The sequence below is a fragment of the Myotis daubentonii genome, chromosome 5, assembly GCF_963259705.1.
Source record: "Myotis daubentonii chromosome 5, mMyoDau2.1, whole genome shotgun sequence".
Lineage (NCBI taxonomy): Eukaryota > Metazoa > Chordata > Mammalia > Chiroptera > Vespertilionidae > Myotis > Myotis daubentonii.
The window spans coordinates 77,199,856-77,212,719 of NC_081844.1; the positions used below are offsets into that span (position 1 = coordinate 77,199,856).

At 54.4% G+C, this 12,864-nt stretch overlaps 1 protein-coding gene across 1 annotated transcript in view; it reads right to left on the minus strand.

Moving 5' to 3' along the window:
* Nucleotides 1-12,864, minus strand: part of FSTL4 (follistatin like 4) — a 324,334-nt gene that overhangs the window by 81,068 nt on the left and 230,402 nt on the right. Inside the window, exon 6 of the mRNA XM_059698386.1 lies at nt 10,769-10,892. Coding sequence (XP_059554369.1) covers nt 10,769-10,892 — 124 coding nt within the window. The remainder of the gene's footprint in view (nt 1-10,768; nt 10,893-12,864) is intronic.

The window sequence follows — 12,864 nt, forward strand, 5'->3', positions numbered from 1 at the left end:
TTAAATCCCAGTCCACCTCTTGGCCTTGGGCCTCCTCACAGTGTCTAGCCTGGGAGCTTCTGGGAGGCACTTGGCATGGACTTGTCAGACGCCATAGTTTAAAGGGACCTATGGGTGGCCTTGCACTATCTGGTGGAAGGCCAGCTTTTGGGGAAAAGCGAGTTCTACCGGGACCTCAAAGCGTGAAGAGAAGCATGGGTGGGAGTGGTCCAGGCTGGAGACACCTCTCTGCCAACCAGTGGCCCAGTTAGCCCAACACCCCCGTGGAACCATGGTGGCCGCTAACCTGGGCTGGTGCCACGTGTGGGCAACAGGATGGCCCCCCACTACCGGAGAGAGGCCCCTGACTCTCTGTTCTTAATCTTCTCTGGAACCACTACAACCACGCTAAATCTGCTCTCTTTACTGCAATTTAAAAAAATCCATCATGGCCTTCACTCCTTTTGTTGCTGTAGTTAGCTAATTATTGATGGGAAAGGGAGCAGGGAAGTCAGACATTGGTGAGCATATTCAGCTGGGAAGCAAGGCCTGTTTGCCTCAGCTACAGCTTCACACCCCAACGAATCACAGCATTGTCCCTCCAAGGGGATTAACACCCCTCCCTTCCCCACTCTGGTACTGGATTGTACTGGGTTGTCCGGGAGCAGATGGAGATAAGGACATGTGCAGTAGAAGTGAAAAAGGCAGAGGGGAGGTGCCTAACCATAGAGGCCTGTCATCAGGGGGTGGACCCCAATGCAAGCCCACAAAAGTGTGGGAAGCTGATTGGTTATTTTGAAAAAGCTTCTGCTGATGGGCACTTAGACTGTTTCCAAATCTTTGCTATGGTGAATTGTGCTGCTATGAACATAGGGGTGCATATATCCTTTCTGATTGGTAGATGAGTGGATTAAAAAACTGTGGCACATATACACAATGGAATACTACGCTGAGGTAAAAAAAGGAGTTCTTACCATTTGCAACAGCATGGGTGGAACTGGAGAGCATTATGCTAAGTGAAATAAGCCAGTCAGAGAAAGACAAATATCACATGATCTCACTCATTTGTGGAATATAATGAACAACATAAATTGATGAACAAAAATAGATCCAGAGACAGAGAATCATCGATCAGACCGTCAAACCTCAGAGGGAAGGTAGGGGAGGGTGGGGGTAAGGGGGAGAGATCAACCAAAGGACTTGTATGCATGCATATAGGCCTAACCAATGGACACAGACAACAGTGGGGTGAGGGCAAGAGTAGGGGGGGTACTGGCGGGATAAAGACACATATGTAATACCTTAATCAATAAAGAAATTAAAAGCTAAAAAAAGGGAAAAAGCTTCTGGTTCCTCCCAAGCCTGAGAATACGGTACATAATTACAGGTGACCCGCACTCCCCCGTGCGTTCCCGCTATCTCTCTCCATAGCCAAAGGCCATGTGGACCCCACACGCAGGCTCCAGGTGGGAGCCTGGACACCGCAGCACAGCAACAGACTGCAGCCAGGGACACAAGCCAAGCTAGCCAGATGCTGGGCTGAACTAAGCTTTAACATGGCGTGGCATCTCCGGACATTGACTCTGTTTCTGGCCCTGATTTTTCCATGGCTGCACAGACGGAGATGGGACGTCGGAGGGGCATCCTTTTGATTCTGCATGACACATACATATTACCACCACGCCTCATCCTCCCTTCTGGGCCCCCAGAAATGCTTTTCCCCGTGACACGGCAAGAACCCCACATCCATTCATCAGCAACACTTTGAGCAAACATTTATCAAGCACCCACTATACACGAGGCTACAATTACACCTATGGGCAGCTCTAGGCTTCTCTCGCTCTTGCTCCCTGTCTTCCTGCTGCAACAAAATGCCTTGGGCTGTACCGGCCTTCCTGCTCCCCGAGGCAGCCCTCTTTCCTTTGCCCTTTTGTGCCTCTTGGGTTTGTTACTGCCTTGTCCCTTCTGCCGCTATCTTTGTCTGGGCACTCTTGGTCCCATGGCCTCTGTTGATATTTCAACCACCTACTATCTTCCCTGCCCTCAGTCCCCTGTCTGCCAAGAGGGAGAACCCAGGGAGGGGCAGGGCTGTGGGCCGGGGAGATACCCTCAGCCTTTGGGGCTGGAGATTGGCTGAGCAACTGTCCTGATAAGGGAAGGACCAGCCAACCAGAGGTGTTGTTGCTGCAGAGGAAACCTCAGGAGGGTTGCCAGCCTGTGGTCTGGGGCCTCCAGCTTGCCCCTACATGCCTGCTTCAGTCCACAGCAGCCTGGGTGTGTCCTGCCCTTTCTTCTTTCCCAGGAGAAGGCACTTCCCTCTGCCTAACCAGGTCCGGTCTGTCCCCAGAGCCTGGCTCCCAGCTACCTCCTGCCAGGGGCCACCCTGGTGCCGGGACTTCTGAGTGCCCCCAGCCTCTGGTGGGGCTCACGTGCTGTCCATCCAGTAAGTCGCCATACTTGTGTGAATGGAGCCCTCCCACACCCTCCACTCCTTAGCACTTTGTTCCTGTGTAGCCCACAAGCTGGACCTGCAAAGTGGTGGGGCTCTGGGGGACATGGTCATAGAGGCTGGAAAAGGTGGCTGGAGAGGAAGGAAAGACCACAAGGCAGAGGACAGTGATCTGTGCTGCAGGTACTCCTGGGTCACACAGCCTTGGGGAGGCTCAGAAACACTCCCAGGAGGCAGCCTTGGCTTCTGAGGAGCCCCTTGGAGATCTGGGCTCTGGAGGGCATGGCCGTTCACATCCCAAGCCTTCTCAATGCTCCTCTCCCAGGGAGCCGGCTTGGAATGGGTAATGTGACCTTCAGTCCTTAATTGCTTGTTGAAGGCCTTTGAAGTCCTCACAAAAGCTTCGCAAAAACACTGAGATTTACGAGGACAATACGGTGCTATCCTCATAAAAGCTGACATTTAAATTGTTCTCATTTTATATTTTTGCAATGAAATTCTTTGTTTCCTCTGCAGCCATTTCTGAGTATTTACTAACAGTCAGAAATCTCTCTGTTCCGTTCTGTTTCTCCGTGGTGCACAGTGTCAGACTGGGCGCTGGGGCACGTGAGCCTCAGACCCAGACCCTGGTCTGTGGCCCCGCGGGGAGTGCTCACCGAGAACACTGAGGAACAAGGTGCCCAGCCGCCCTGCCCCGTCTCTCCCTCCAAGAGGAGGTTTTTTTTTTAAAAAAAAAAATCAGCAAAGCATCATATTTTAATGAGTTTTCTTTGCAATTTGTATATAATAGCTTTTCAATAACAACCTATAATTAGTTCATTTTCTCCTATTCAATTGCTCTGCACTGAGGCCATTGACAGCTTCCAGCTGGGATCTTTAAAAATGGAAAGTGCTTGAAGGCTCAGCTCCAGATAATGGCTAGGAAGTGCTGGGCCCAACAATACAGCTGTTAGGAGCGAAGATGAGATGGGAAAGAGGGTTTGAAACTTCCGAGAAGAAGAAAGTGGTGGAGGGCCAGACGGCTGGCGAGCAGCAGTTCTGGCTCAGAACTGACCCCCCCAACCCAGTGTGATGAGACTGCCCCACCCCGGAGCCCTGTACATGCACGGCGGGTGGGGTGGGGCATTCCACCAGCCCTGCTCCCATGGAGGTGAGGTACTTAGGAACACCTCCAAGCCCCCACCAGGGGCTGCGAATGGTTTTCTAGCACAGCCAAGGCAGTGTGTGTGTGTGGGGGGGGGGGGGGGGGAGGGGGCTGGAGAGGGGGGGGAGGGGGGCAGCACGCCCTCAGCTGGAGGCCTGCCAGACAGAGTCCAGGCACAGGAGACCTTAGACAACAGCTCTGCTCACTTTTCTGTCCTGACAGGCATCACTGAAAGGCTTCCAAGGCCAAGTCCAGCTCTCCAGCTGATGCCCAGTATCCCCTCCAGCCACGTGCCTGCGCTGGGTGCACCTGCAGCGATGGGGCCTCCCCACTCCCCAGCAAATCCCGCAGGCTGGGCAGCTGACTCAGGGAGGACTCCGCAGATCTAGGCTCTGCCTGCCTTCTGGCCTCTTGGGCCAGTTCTGCCCTCTGGGACTCCACGCATCAGCCATTCCCACCTGTGACAGCCTCCTCACTCACCCAAGCCCTTTGCCCCTCAGGACTACACCCGGCCCCCACCTGTCTGAGCCACCTTTCTCCTTGCCTTTTGCTGGTTATCTGCAACCTGGTGTGCGGGCCTCATCTCAAATGCCCCTCTCTGACCACCCCCGGGGAAAGCAGGTCTTCCCTGCCAACACTGCACCGGTGCTCTCTGTCCCACCTCCTACTTGGATTACTTGGTTGCTTTCCTTTTTCCCAACCACCTCCCTGACCGAATGCAAGCTCTGTGCGGGCGGGGCCTGCTGTCTTGCTCACGGCTGCAGTCCATAGAGTGGCCTCTGTGAGGGTTTGCTGATCTGATGCTCCCCTCCTCCTAAGCTCCCAGCCTCAGCTGCTAAATCTTTCCTCATGCATGGTCTCCCTGCCCTGGCCAAGCTCCCTAAAATGCTCTGGTTGGCTGGCCTGCCCCTTAAATGGACAGCCCAGTAGCTGAGTGAGAGAACGGCCGGCACCCCTGCCTGGACGCTCTCCCCCCTTTCAGAGAGCCCGGCCCCACCAGCATCAGGGCAGACCTGCCCAGTCTCCCCACAGTGGTCCAATATGGTGCTGCTTCCTTGACTATTTCTGGCACTGACCGGAGTCAGGGAGCTTGGGTCTGTGCTCAGTGGATTTGCTCCAGAGGTCGGCCCTCCCACCCTGTCCTCCTGTCCTCCTTCCCTGCCCGGCCGGGCCCAGCTCAGGGGACTTGAGCTGGCAGGGTCTGCAGTTTGCAGCAAGGCCTGCTGCGGGGGCGGCTCCCAGACCCCATGCTGTGCCTTCCTTTGTGGGTGTCGAGCTCACTTGGTGATGTGGCCTCAGGTGGGAGGGAGGGAGCCATGGGGCCGAGCGGAGGCTGTGCAGGTGTGTTTTGGGTTCTCAGGCGCTGAGCTAGAAGATATACAAATTCTATGCTAATAAGTTATTTTCTGTACAAATCCACATTCTACGCTAATAAATTATTTTCCAAGGTGTACAGATTAGCACAGGGACGGCCAAGCCGACCGCTGGCCAAGCCTGGCCTCTCGAAGCCAGGATCTGCGGCCTCGGCTGTGGCTGTGGCCTTGGGCCCCAGGCACCACAGGGCTGAGGAGCGGGCTGAGCAGGAGCCCTTATCTCCACACACAGTTGCTGGAGGCAATCAAGCAGCAGGCAGGTGGCTTAACCCCGACAAGAACAGCCTGAGGAGGGCTAAGTGGGCAATTAGTGGCCCTGGGAGCGAATGGGAGCTTTCTGGGACAAGCAGCTTTTGTCTTCATTCGGGAAGCGGGAAGCATTAGGGCCATGTGGGCCTCGGGGCGCACCTTGCACCCCAATGCTCATTCAGTGGATCAGGGATGTCTGGGCTGTGCAGCAGCCATGGGGGTGCCCTTATCGGCCGGGTGCAGCCTTGCTGGTCTCCCCAACCAGGGTCCTGCCTGTGGGACCCCGACAAGGTGCTCCCTCTTCCCTGGCCCCTCTGGGGCCCCTGTGACAGGCACATCGTGTTTGGGCCCCTTTTTGCCAAGTGTGTTTCTCCAGACATTCCATCCCCTCACCGAGTGAGCATTTACCAAGGGCTGTCTGGGTGCCAGACCCATGCCAGGCAAGAGCACATGGTGAGCAAACGGCTTCTGCTTCATGGAGCCTCTGGACTAATGTGGACAAGAGGGCAAGGGCATGGCACAGAGTGACCGGGGCTGGGCGGGAGGGGCTTCCTCATCACGGTCACCACCCCCAACATTGACCTACCTGGTCAGTAATTACTTAGCACGACCACACGCAAGGTATCATCCTCCTCACTTTACGCATATTATCTCATTTACTCCTGAGGGACCCTATGTGGGGTGTAACCGCAGACCAGCTCCGACGGGCCCTGTCCTGTCAGAGACGACAGAATGAGCTGCAAGCCGTGCAGCCACAGCACGGGCAGAGGAGAGCCTGGACCAAAGTGTCTTCCTGCCACGGAACCAAAGGGCAGGGACACCGCGGAACCCGAATTCCAGAGATCCTGCAGAAGAAAGGCCCCTTGTCTAGGAAGATGTGGTGCTGCAGCCCTTCAAGTGCCACCCCAAACCCTCAATCGGGAGGCAGATTTAAGCCTCATGTCCTGTCTCCCTTTGGGTTGACTTAGCAAAAGCTTCTATGCGTGGCGGGCAGCGTGCCCCTGCTCAGTCACAGCGGTGATCCTGCCCACTGTACAGAAGGGAAACTTGAAACCCAGCGTAACCTCTGGTCAAGAACTGTCCAAGGTCCCACAGCTAGTAAGTGGCAGAACAAGAGTTCGAACAAGGTCTGACTTAGTCCACATCCCTAACCATCAGGCCACAGCCTTGTTACTGTGTAGAAAAAAACACAGGGCTGTGGGCACACAGAGGAAGGCGTGTGGGGCTTGGAGAGGGAAGAGGGATTAAGGAAGACTTCCTGGAGGAGGAGACCGCTGAGTCGGGACTTGCCATTTAGGGAACTAACTGTGGGGACAGTGAGAGCCTCGTTACTGGGGGATTCTGGTGAGTTGCAGAGTGTGCTTAAATGTATGAGAAGTTTCCAGAATCAGGCATTTGCATTCAATCCCACTTCTTCTACCTGTTGACTTTGGGTTAGTTACTTAATTTCCCTCAGTTTCGGTTTCTTCATCTGTAAAATAGGAGCATAATACACAGAGCTGACACATGGTAAGTGTTAGGCGAGCCCATTACTAACTGAAGTGATGGAGCCTCCTTGAAGCCCCTCTTTCTATGCTTGAGGTGAGGAGAAAGTACCCCCATGTCTGTCCTTAGAAGGGGTTGGTGAGGCTCACAGCACCTTCTGTCTTCCAATCTTCAACCCCTGCCTTGGCCACTCCAACTTAGCTGTTGTATGCCCTTGAGAAAATGAGGCAACAAAGGCAGGGGATTCTCAACTTGATCTGCAAGTCCTGTGTGAGCAGCGCTGGTTTGTCCCTTTGGGATTAGGGGAGCGATCACACCAATGGTCCCGCCTCAGCCCACACTGACACTGGGGTGCGGGCGTTACTTGTTCTCCAAACTCAAGAGCCAAATGGATTCAGACATAATTTTTGCTAAATCCCATGCCATCTGAAATCTAGCTACTCACTATCCCACACTCAGGAACCAATGGGAGGCTGAGGCGGTACTCTGACCATCCAAACTCCCTGTCTGAACTACCTGCATGAATAAGGAGCCGGGGGGAGGGGCGCTGGTCAATGTATGTTGTCAGCCTGCTCATCCCCGGGTGGCTGTGAGGACTGACTGAGATGATGTGTCCGGCCTGGTGTCTGGCCAGTGCCGGGCATGATTTATTCCAGGGGAGAATGACGTGGCTCCTTCCTTTCATTTTGCAGCAACAATGCAGAAAAGCAGCTGGTAATTTACTGGTTGACATTTCATCTGTTTCACAGAGTTGCCCTGGATACCGAGGTGTTGCAATAATCAGATGAAACCCCTGTGTCCCTCCCTGCCTGCCTGGAGCGGAGGGAGAGTGTGCGGCCCACACAGCCAACTCCCCACGGCCCCCCAGACACAGGTGCTCCTCTGGACACCATGCAGCTGTGATCCCAGAACGTTCACACTTGAGGCCTCCTTCCCGCACTGCTAGTTGCTCAAACCCTTCCTTGGCATCCAACACATTGCTCTCACAGGATTCATTAAAGAACAAGCATCTTTCTAAAAAGCAGAAGAAACTTGTAATGAATTTGAAGCGAGAAAAAAAAAATCCTCATTTAAGCAACATGGTTTTCCCAAGATCCCAGGCCAAGCATTCAGGAAAGCGCAGAAACATGCATTATTGAAAAGCTTTTTAAACGAGCAACTTTTAGATTAATTTATTGCGATGCACAGGCAGGGCTGGCGCACATCCTGCTCACCGGTGAGTCTGGGGCCTGGGTCTCTCCCTTGTAGCTGGGACTAGCGGCTGGTTCTGCTGCTTGCTGGGTGGGGCCAGGAGGAAGGGCAGAGGGCACTGTGCCTTCAGTTCCCAGGTCAGCCGGGGATTCGGAAATCCAAAACCAACTTGAACAGATTATTTGGGTGATAAAGGAGGAAGAGAGGGAGGCCACCCTCATATTTCACTGTACAGAGATGGGTGACTGGGAGCCTTAGCTCCATCCGACAGTTACAAAGAGGCTGAACTGACTCCATGGTTAAGGGACCTGTCCTCTGCTCTTCTCCCTGGGGAGGGGCCGCCTGTTCTGCAGAGAATGGCACAGCCCACCGGCAACCAGCTTGGCTGAGCACGGGCAACCACCAGCCCCGAGACTCCTGACATCACCCTCGGCAGCTGCATACAATGACAAGCACGTCTTCTGATGAACGGCTGTGCCAGCTGCATAAGCAGATGTGATGGAGGAGGCTCCGGCCTCCACATTTGTAAATACAACCCACTTCTCCAGGGAAAACACCAGGACTCACCCAAAGGACCCTGGCAAAATAGAGACTAGAAAATAAAATTTTAAAGTCAACCTTTAAAAATTAAACCCAAAATGTAGTTGCTGACATGTTTGAGCTATTATTTTCTGAGTTGTAGTGAGATTTCTTTAATGCCCATTGATTTCTGGGTAATAAGTGGTACCTATATGTCTCACTTCAATTACCTATTTAACATTCACTGAACCATAAATCCATTCCCGGAGCTCTGGGAATTTAGCTTAGAGTTCCCGTGACTTTGAAAAACCATTGATCCCGCGTGCGCCGAGTAGCAGCATGTCAGGCCTTTATGGCGGGTTAACTCATTCTGTGGCTTCCTTAATGCCTGTGAGTTTACATTTTATTGCATATCTATTATTTGGGTTGGGCTGTGATGAATGGTTTGGCTGCCTCAAAACAAGTCCAAGATGACAGCAGAATCTAATTTGTTTTAAAAATGATGATCGTTGTGCTTTTCAGATAATCACCCAGGAATAAAGGAAGCAGACACCATATTGCTCTCTGTGAGACACGGGGCTGGCGGGGGAGCGATGACTGCCCCCCTTTTCCACGGCAGCTCGCGGCTGCCAGGACCGTCATGAGGGAGGCCAGGAGCCTTCCTTCCATCGGGGGCAGCAGGGATGCTTCTGTCTCCTTGCGAATAACGCCAGCAGCTTCCTGTTTGGCCGCAGACTGATTCCCAGGAGCAGAGCTCCTGAGCAGAGGCTCCTGTGGTACCAGACGGTGCCTGAGCGGTGCCGTTCCTGCTGAATGTGCCGCTGTGGGACGCCTGATGTACCCCCAAGTCTTGAAGTCCAGCCTTGGCCCCTGGCTCTTCAAATATACCAACCTCTTCCTTCACAGCTCCGGTTGTCTCCGAAGGGTCCTGGAACACGTGATGCCGCTTCCCTGCTGTGGAGGGCCATCTCCCTGTCATCTGCCTGGGCCACCCCACTCTTTTCTTGTCCAGATTCCACAGAGATTAGAACCACCAGGAGGTCTCGGTTTGCGGAAGGTGGATGGAGGGGATATTGCAGAAGCTGGACTCTGGGTCAGGAGTGATGTGCAGGGCAATGCTTAACAGCGGGCTCTCCAGAGGAAAGAGACCCCCCTTCCTTTTAGTGTCGTTTCTGTGGTGCAAATACTCCTAGCATGGATGATGAAAGGCTGCCAGTTGTTTGTTTATCTCGAAACTTCCTGGAAATCTAACAGTGGGCTCTCAGGAACTAGGTCTAGGGAGCCGCTGATACTTCCATACGTTCTAAAATGTACAGATTTATTTCAGGGAATAAGCTCCTTGACCCACAAAGCCAATGCCCCCCACAGCAGGCTGAGCCTATCAGTCATTCACACCTTATTCTGAACTACTATAAGCAGATATCACTGTTGGAGCAGGTATGGGCAGGGAGGAGAAAGATGGGGAGCCACACCTAGTCACCACATTGCAATCAGAGCCCTGTGCTTGGGGCGTGGGCTTTGGTCCTTGGCAACAGGGATGCTGTGAACTGAAAAGGCAGCCCTGCATCAGGCTCATGAACATTTCCTACGGGGAAGAGTCACACAGTACCTCTTCCATCTCCACAAGAGCCCTTCTCGCCAAGGACTGCTTCCAGGCCTTGTGGGTGTTTGGAATAACAGCCGCCAAAAGGAGACGTCCACAGGGAACACCGACACCTTTCTGAAAGGGGAGCTCCGGGGTGGGGGTGGTGGGGGTGGGGCAGAGTGGCAGGGTCTGTGGCTCAGAGGCTCAGTGCACCCTGGGAGTGCCTCACCCTATTTCTCAAATTCCAGGGCCTGAAGGTCACGTTCAAGGACACATCACACAGAGCGCACATACTACCTGCCTTAAGCAGAGCCTGAATACTGTCTGACCTAAAGGGGCTTCATCTCTTTGGGGCCAAAGTCAACCCAGCACCGCCTTTACCTCCCTCTCCCGCCTGGCCCAGCCTCCAGAACCCTCCTGCAGAACCTTCCTGCTGGGGGGCCACAGCCCGGGGAGAGCCCTGAAGTCTGCTCCCTCCACTACAGGCACAGTCTCCCCCCGAGGTGGGCAGCAGTGCACTCCCAGACACATGTAAATCACAGGCCCCTGTTCCTCAGATGATGGCAAGAAGGCCCTTTATCCAAAAGGAAGAGACCAAGCGCCCCCTCTCCCAACCCCACTCCTTTATCCTCTGCGAGCTCAGGTTTGTGCAAAGCAAATCCAGCCGCTTTCATCCATGAGAGAAACCAGCCCTGGAGACCCCAAGGACAGATCCAGGCCCTGACACAGTTTGGTGCGGGGATGCCTGTGGCCACAGCCCGTCTGCCTGGCCGGCCGGCTGGGGCCTGACTTACGGAAGGCCGTGTAGAACTCTCGGAGGGTCAGCCAGCCGTCACTGTTGTAGTCATCAAATCGAAGGAGGTCGCTTGGCGAGCATCCCAGGAAGCTCTCCTCCAGGTCCTGCTCCTTCAGCACGTGCTGTGGGTGAGGGAGGGAACAAGGCCGGAGCCGGGAGTGAGCTCAGAGCTACGGGCTTGGCTGGGACACGGCTCAGGCCAGTTGGGGCGAGGAATCAGCAACAGCTCAGTGGGCCCTGGGGAGCATCCGAAGCTCTTTGCTTTTGTCCTGCCCGACCCTCCCATTTTACAGATAAGAAAACAGACTCAGAATGGGGGGACTTTCCTAAGGTCACACAGCGGTGAGGCAGAGTCGGGATTAGTGTTCAGTGCGTCTTCTCGCCATCTGGGCAGACAGACCCCAGAGGTCAGAAGGATCCTTGAGGCCACCTGATCTATCCTTCATGCTATTGATGGGGAAACAGAGAAGAGAAGGGGCCTGATCAAACAAATTCAGCAAATAAACAGAGGCTGAACAGAGGTCTCCTGGCTTCCAGCTGTGGACAGCTGGAAGGTCATTAACGCCTCCTCCCCCCATTCCCACCAGCCCTTCCAATCTCAGGGCTGTGCCCCTAGCCACAGCACAGCCCCCCAAAAGGGAGGGTTGCCATTCTACTGACCGAGCCTGAGCCGTGCCTCTGCCTGCCCGGCCCTGCCAGGGACAGAATGTCTGTCCTTGGGACCCTGGCAGGGGGCCATGGGTGGGCCTTTATGAACTCCTCTTTGGATGTGGCCCAGCCGCAGGGCACAGAGCCCTCCCCAGCATGACCAGCCACATGCCAAAGGTGAGTAAAGGTAGAGACTTCCGCCACCCTCGCTCGGCTGGGGCCAGACGCTGGTGTGTCTTACAGAAAAAATGCTCAGAAGGAAACCTCAGAAGAAGGAAAGAATTTCATTTTATTCCAGGGGGCGGGGCAGAGGGGGACAGACTCTTTGTTTAACAGTCTCAGCTTGGTCTGCTATATGAAAAGCAATTTAATGTGATAATGTTAAAAAAAAATGACCCTTCACCTGGCAAGTAAGAGTGGTCGATAAAAGGGAGATCAACCATAATGCCCGAAACCAATCTTTCAGGGATGGAAATTTCCCTTCATCTATTTCTGCATTGGAAATGGATTAACGTTTCATAGGACCTACACGTTTTTCCGTCACACCTTTGAGTCAGTGTCAAGGCAAGGCTCCCTTTAGCTGGGCTCTGCCTGGCAGATTTATGAAATGGACGTTAAATACATTAACCCAATTACCATGCTTGTTAATGGCTCCAGATGCCTCGGGGAACGCCTCTGCCAGGTTAGAGCAACATGGCCAGGATGGTCCTGTTTACTTAGTCACCTGGGAGCCATGTGGGCTGGGGGGCCAAGAGCCACCGCAGCCTCTGTCCAGGCCTCGTCAAGCATCTGCCCCAGGCGCTGCCTGCACAGCCTGTGGCCTGGGAATCACCAGGCGGTTCCTCCTGCAGGGAGCGCCACCACCAGGACCTGGGCTTTCCCAGCGCAGCTTCGGTCATCTGTGGGTTGCTGGCCCTGCCCCCTGGGGTCTTAGCCACAGCAGGGGCCTGTTGCTGAGGAAGGTGGTGCAGTGCTGGCTGGCATGGCTGATGAAGGGGGTGCTGTCCAGGTGTGGGTGAGAAGAGTGGGGTCTGCATGTGCTCTCAGGAAGCAAGCTCTGGACTGGTGGAGCGGGAGGCTCTGGGAGGGGGACTCTGCCTGGCAGGGCTTCTGGGTGACTGTTCCATACTCAGGTTTTGGGGGCACTTGCTGGCCCCATAGACCTTGAGAGGACTGGGTGGAACTTCCTGGGGGGAGCCATGCTCCCCTGGGAGACCCCTGTGCTGTGAGGAGAGCAGGTGCACGCTCACCAGCCCACCAGCCCACCTGGGGTGCATCTTAGTGCCATCATGTCATGAGCAGCGAACAAACCCAGGCGAACTGCTTGGTTTCTGTGAAGTGGAGGGAACAGCAGTGCCTGCCTCACAGCAGAGGACGCTGAAAGGTTTAGGAGGAAGTAACAGTCACCAAGGTGATGACGAGGACATCGATACTGACCGCTATCAC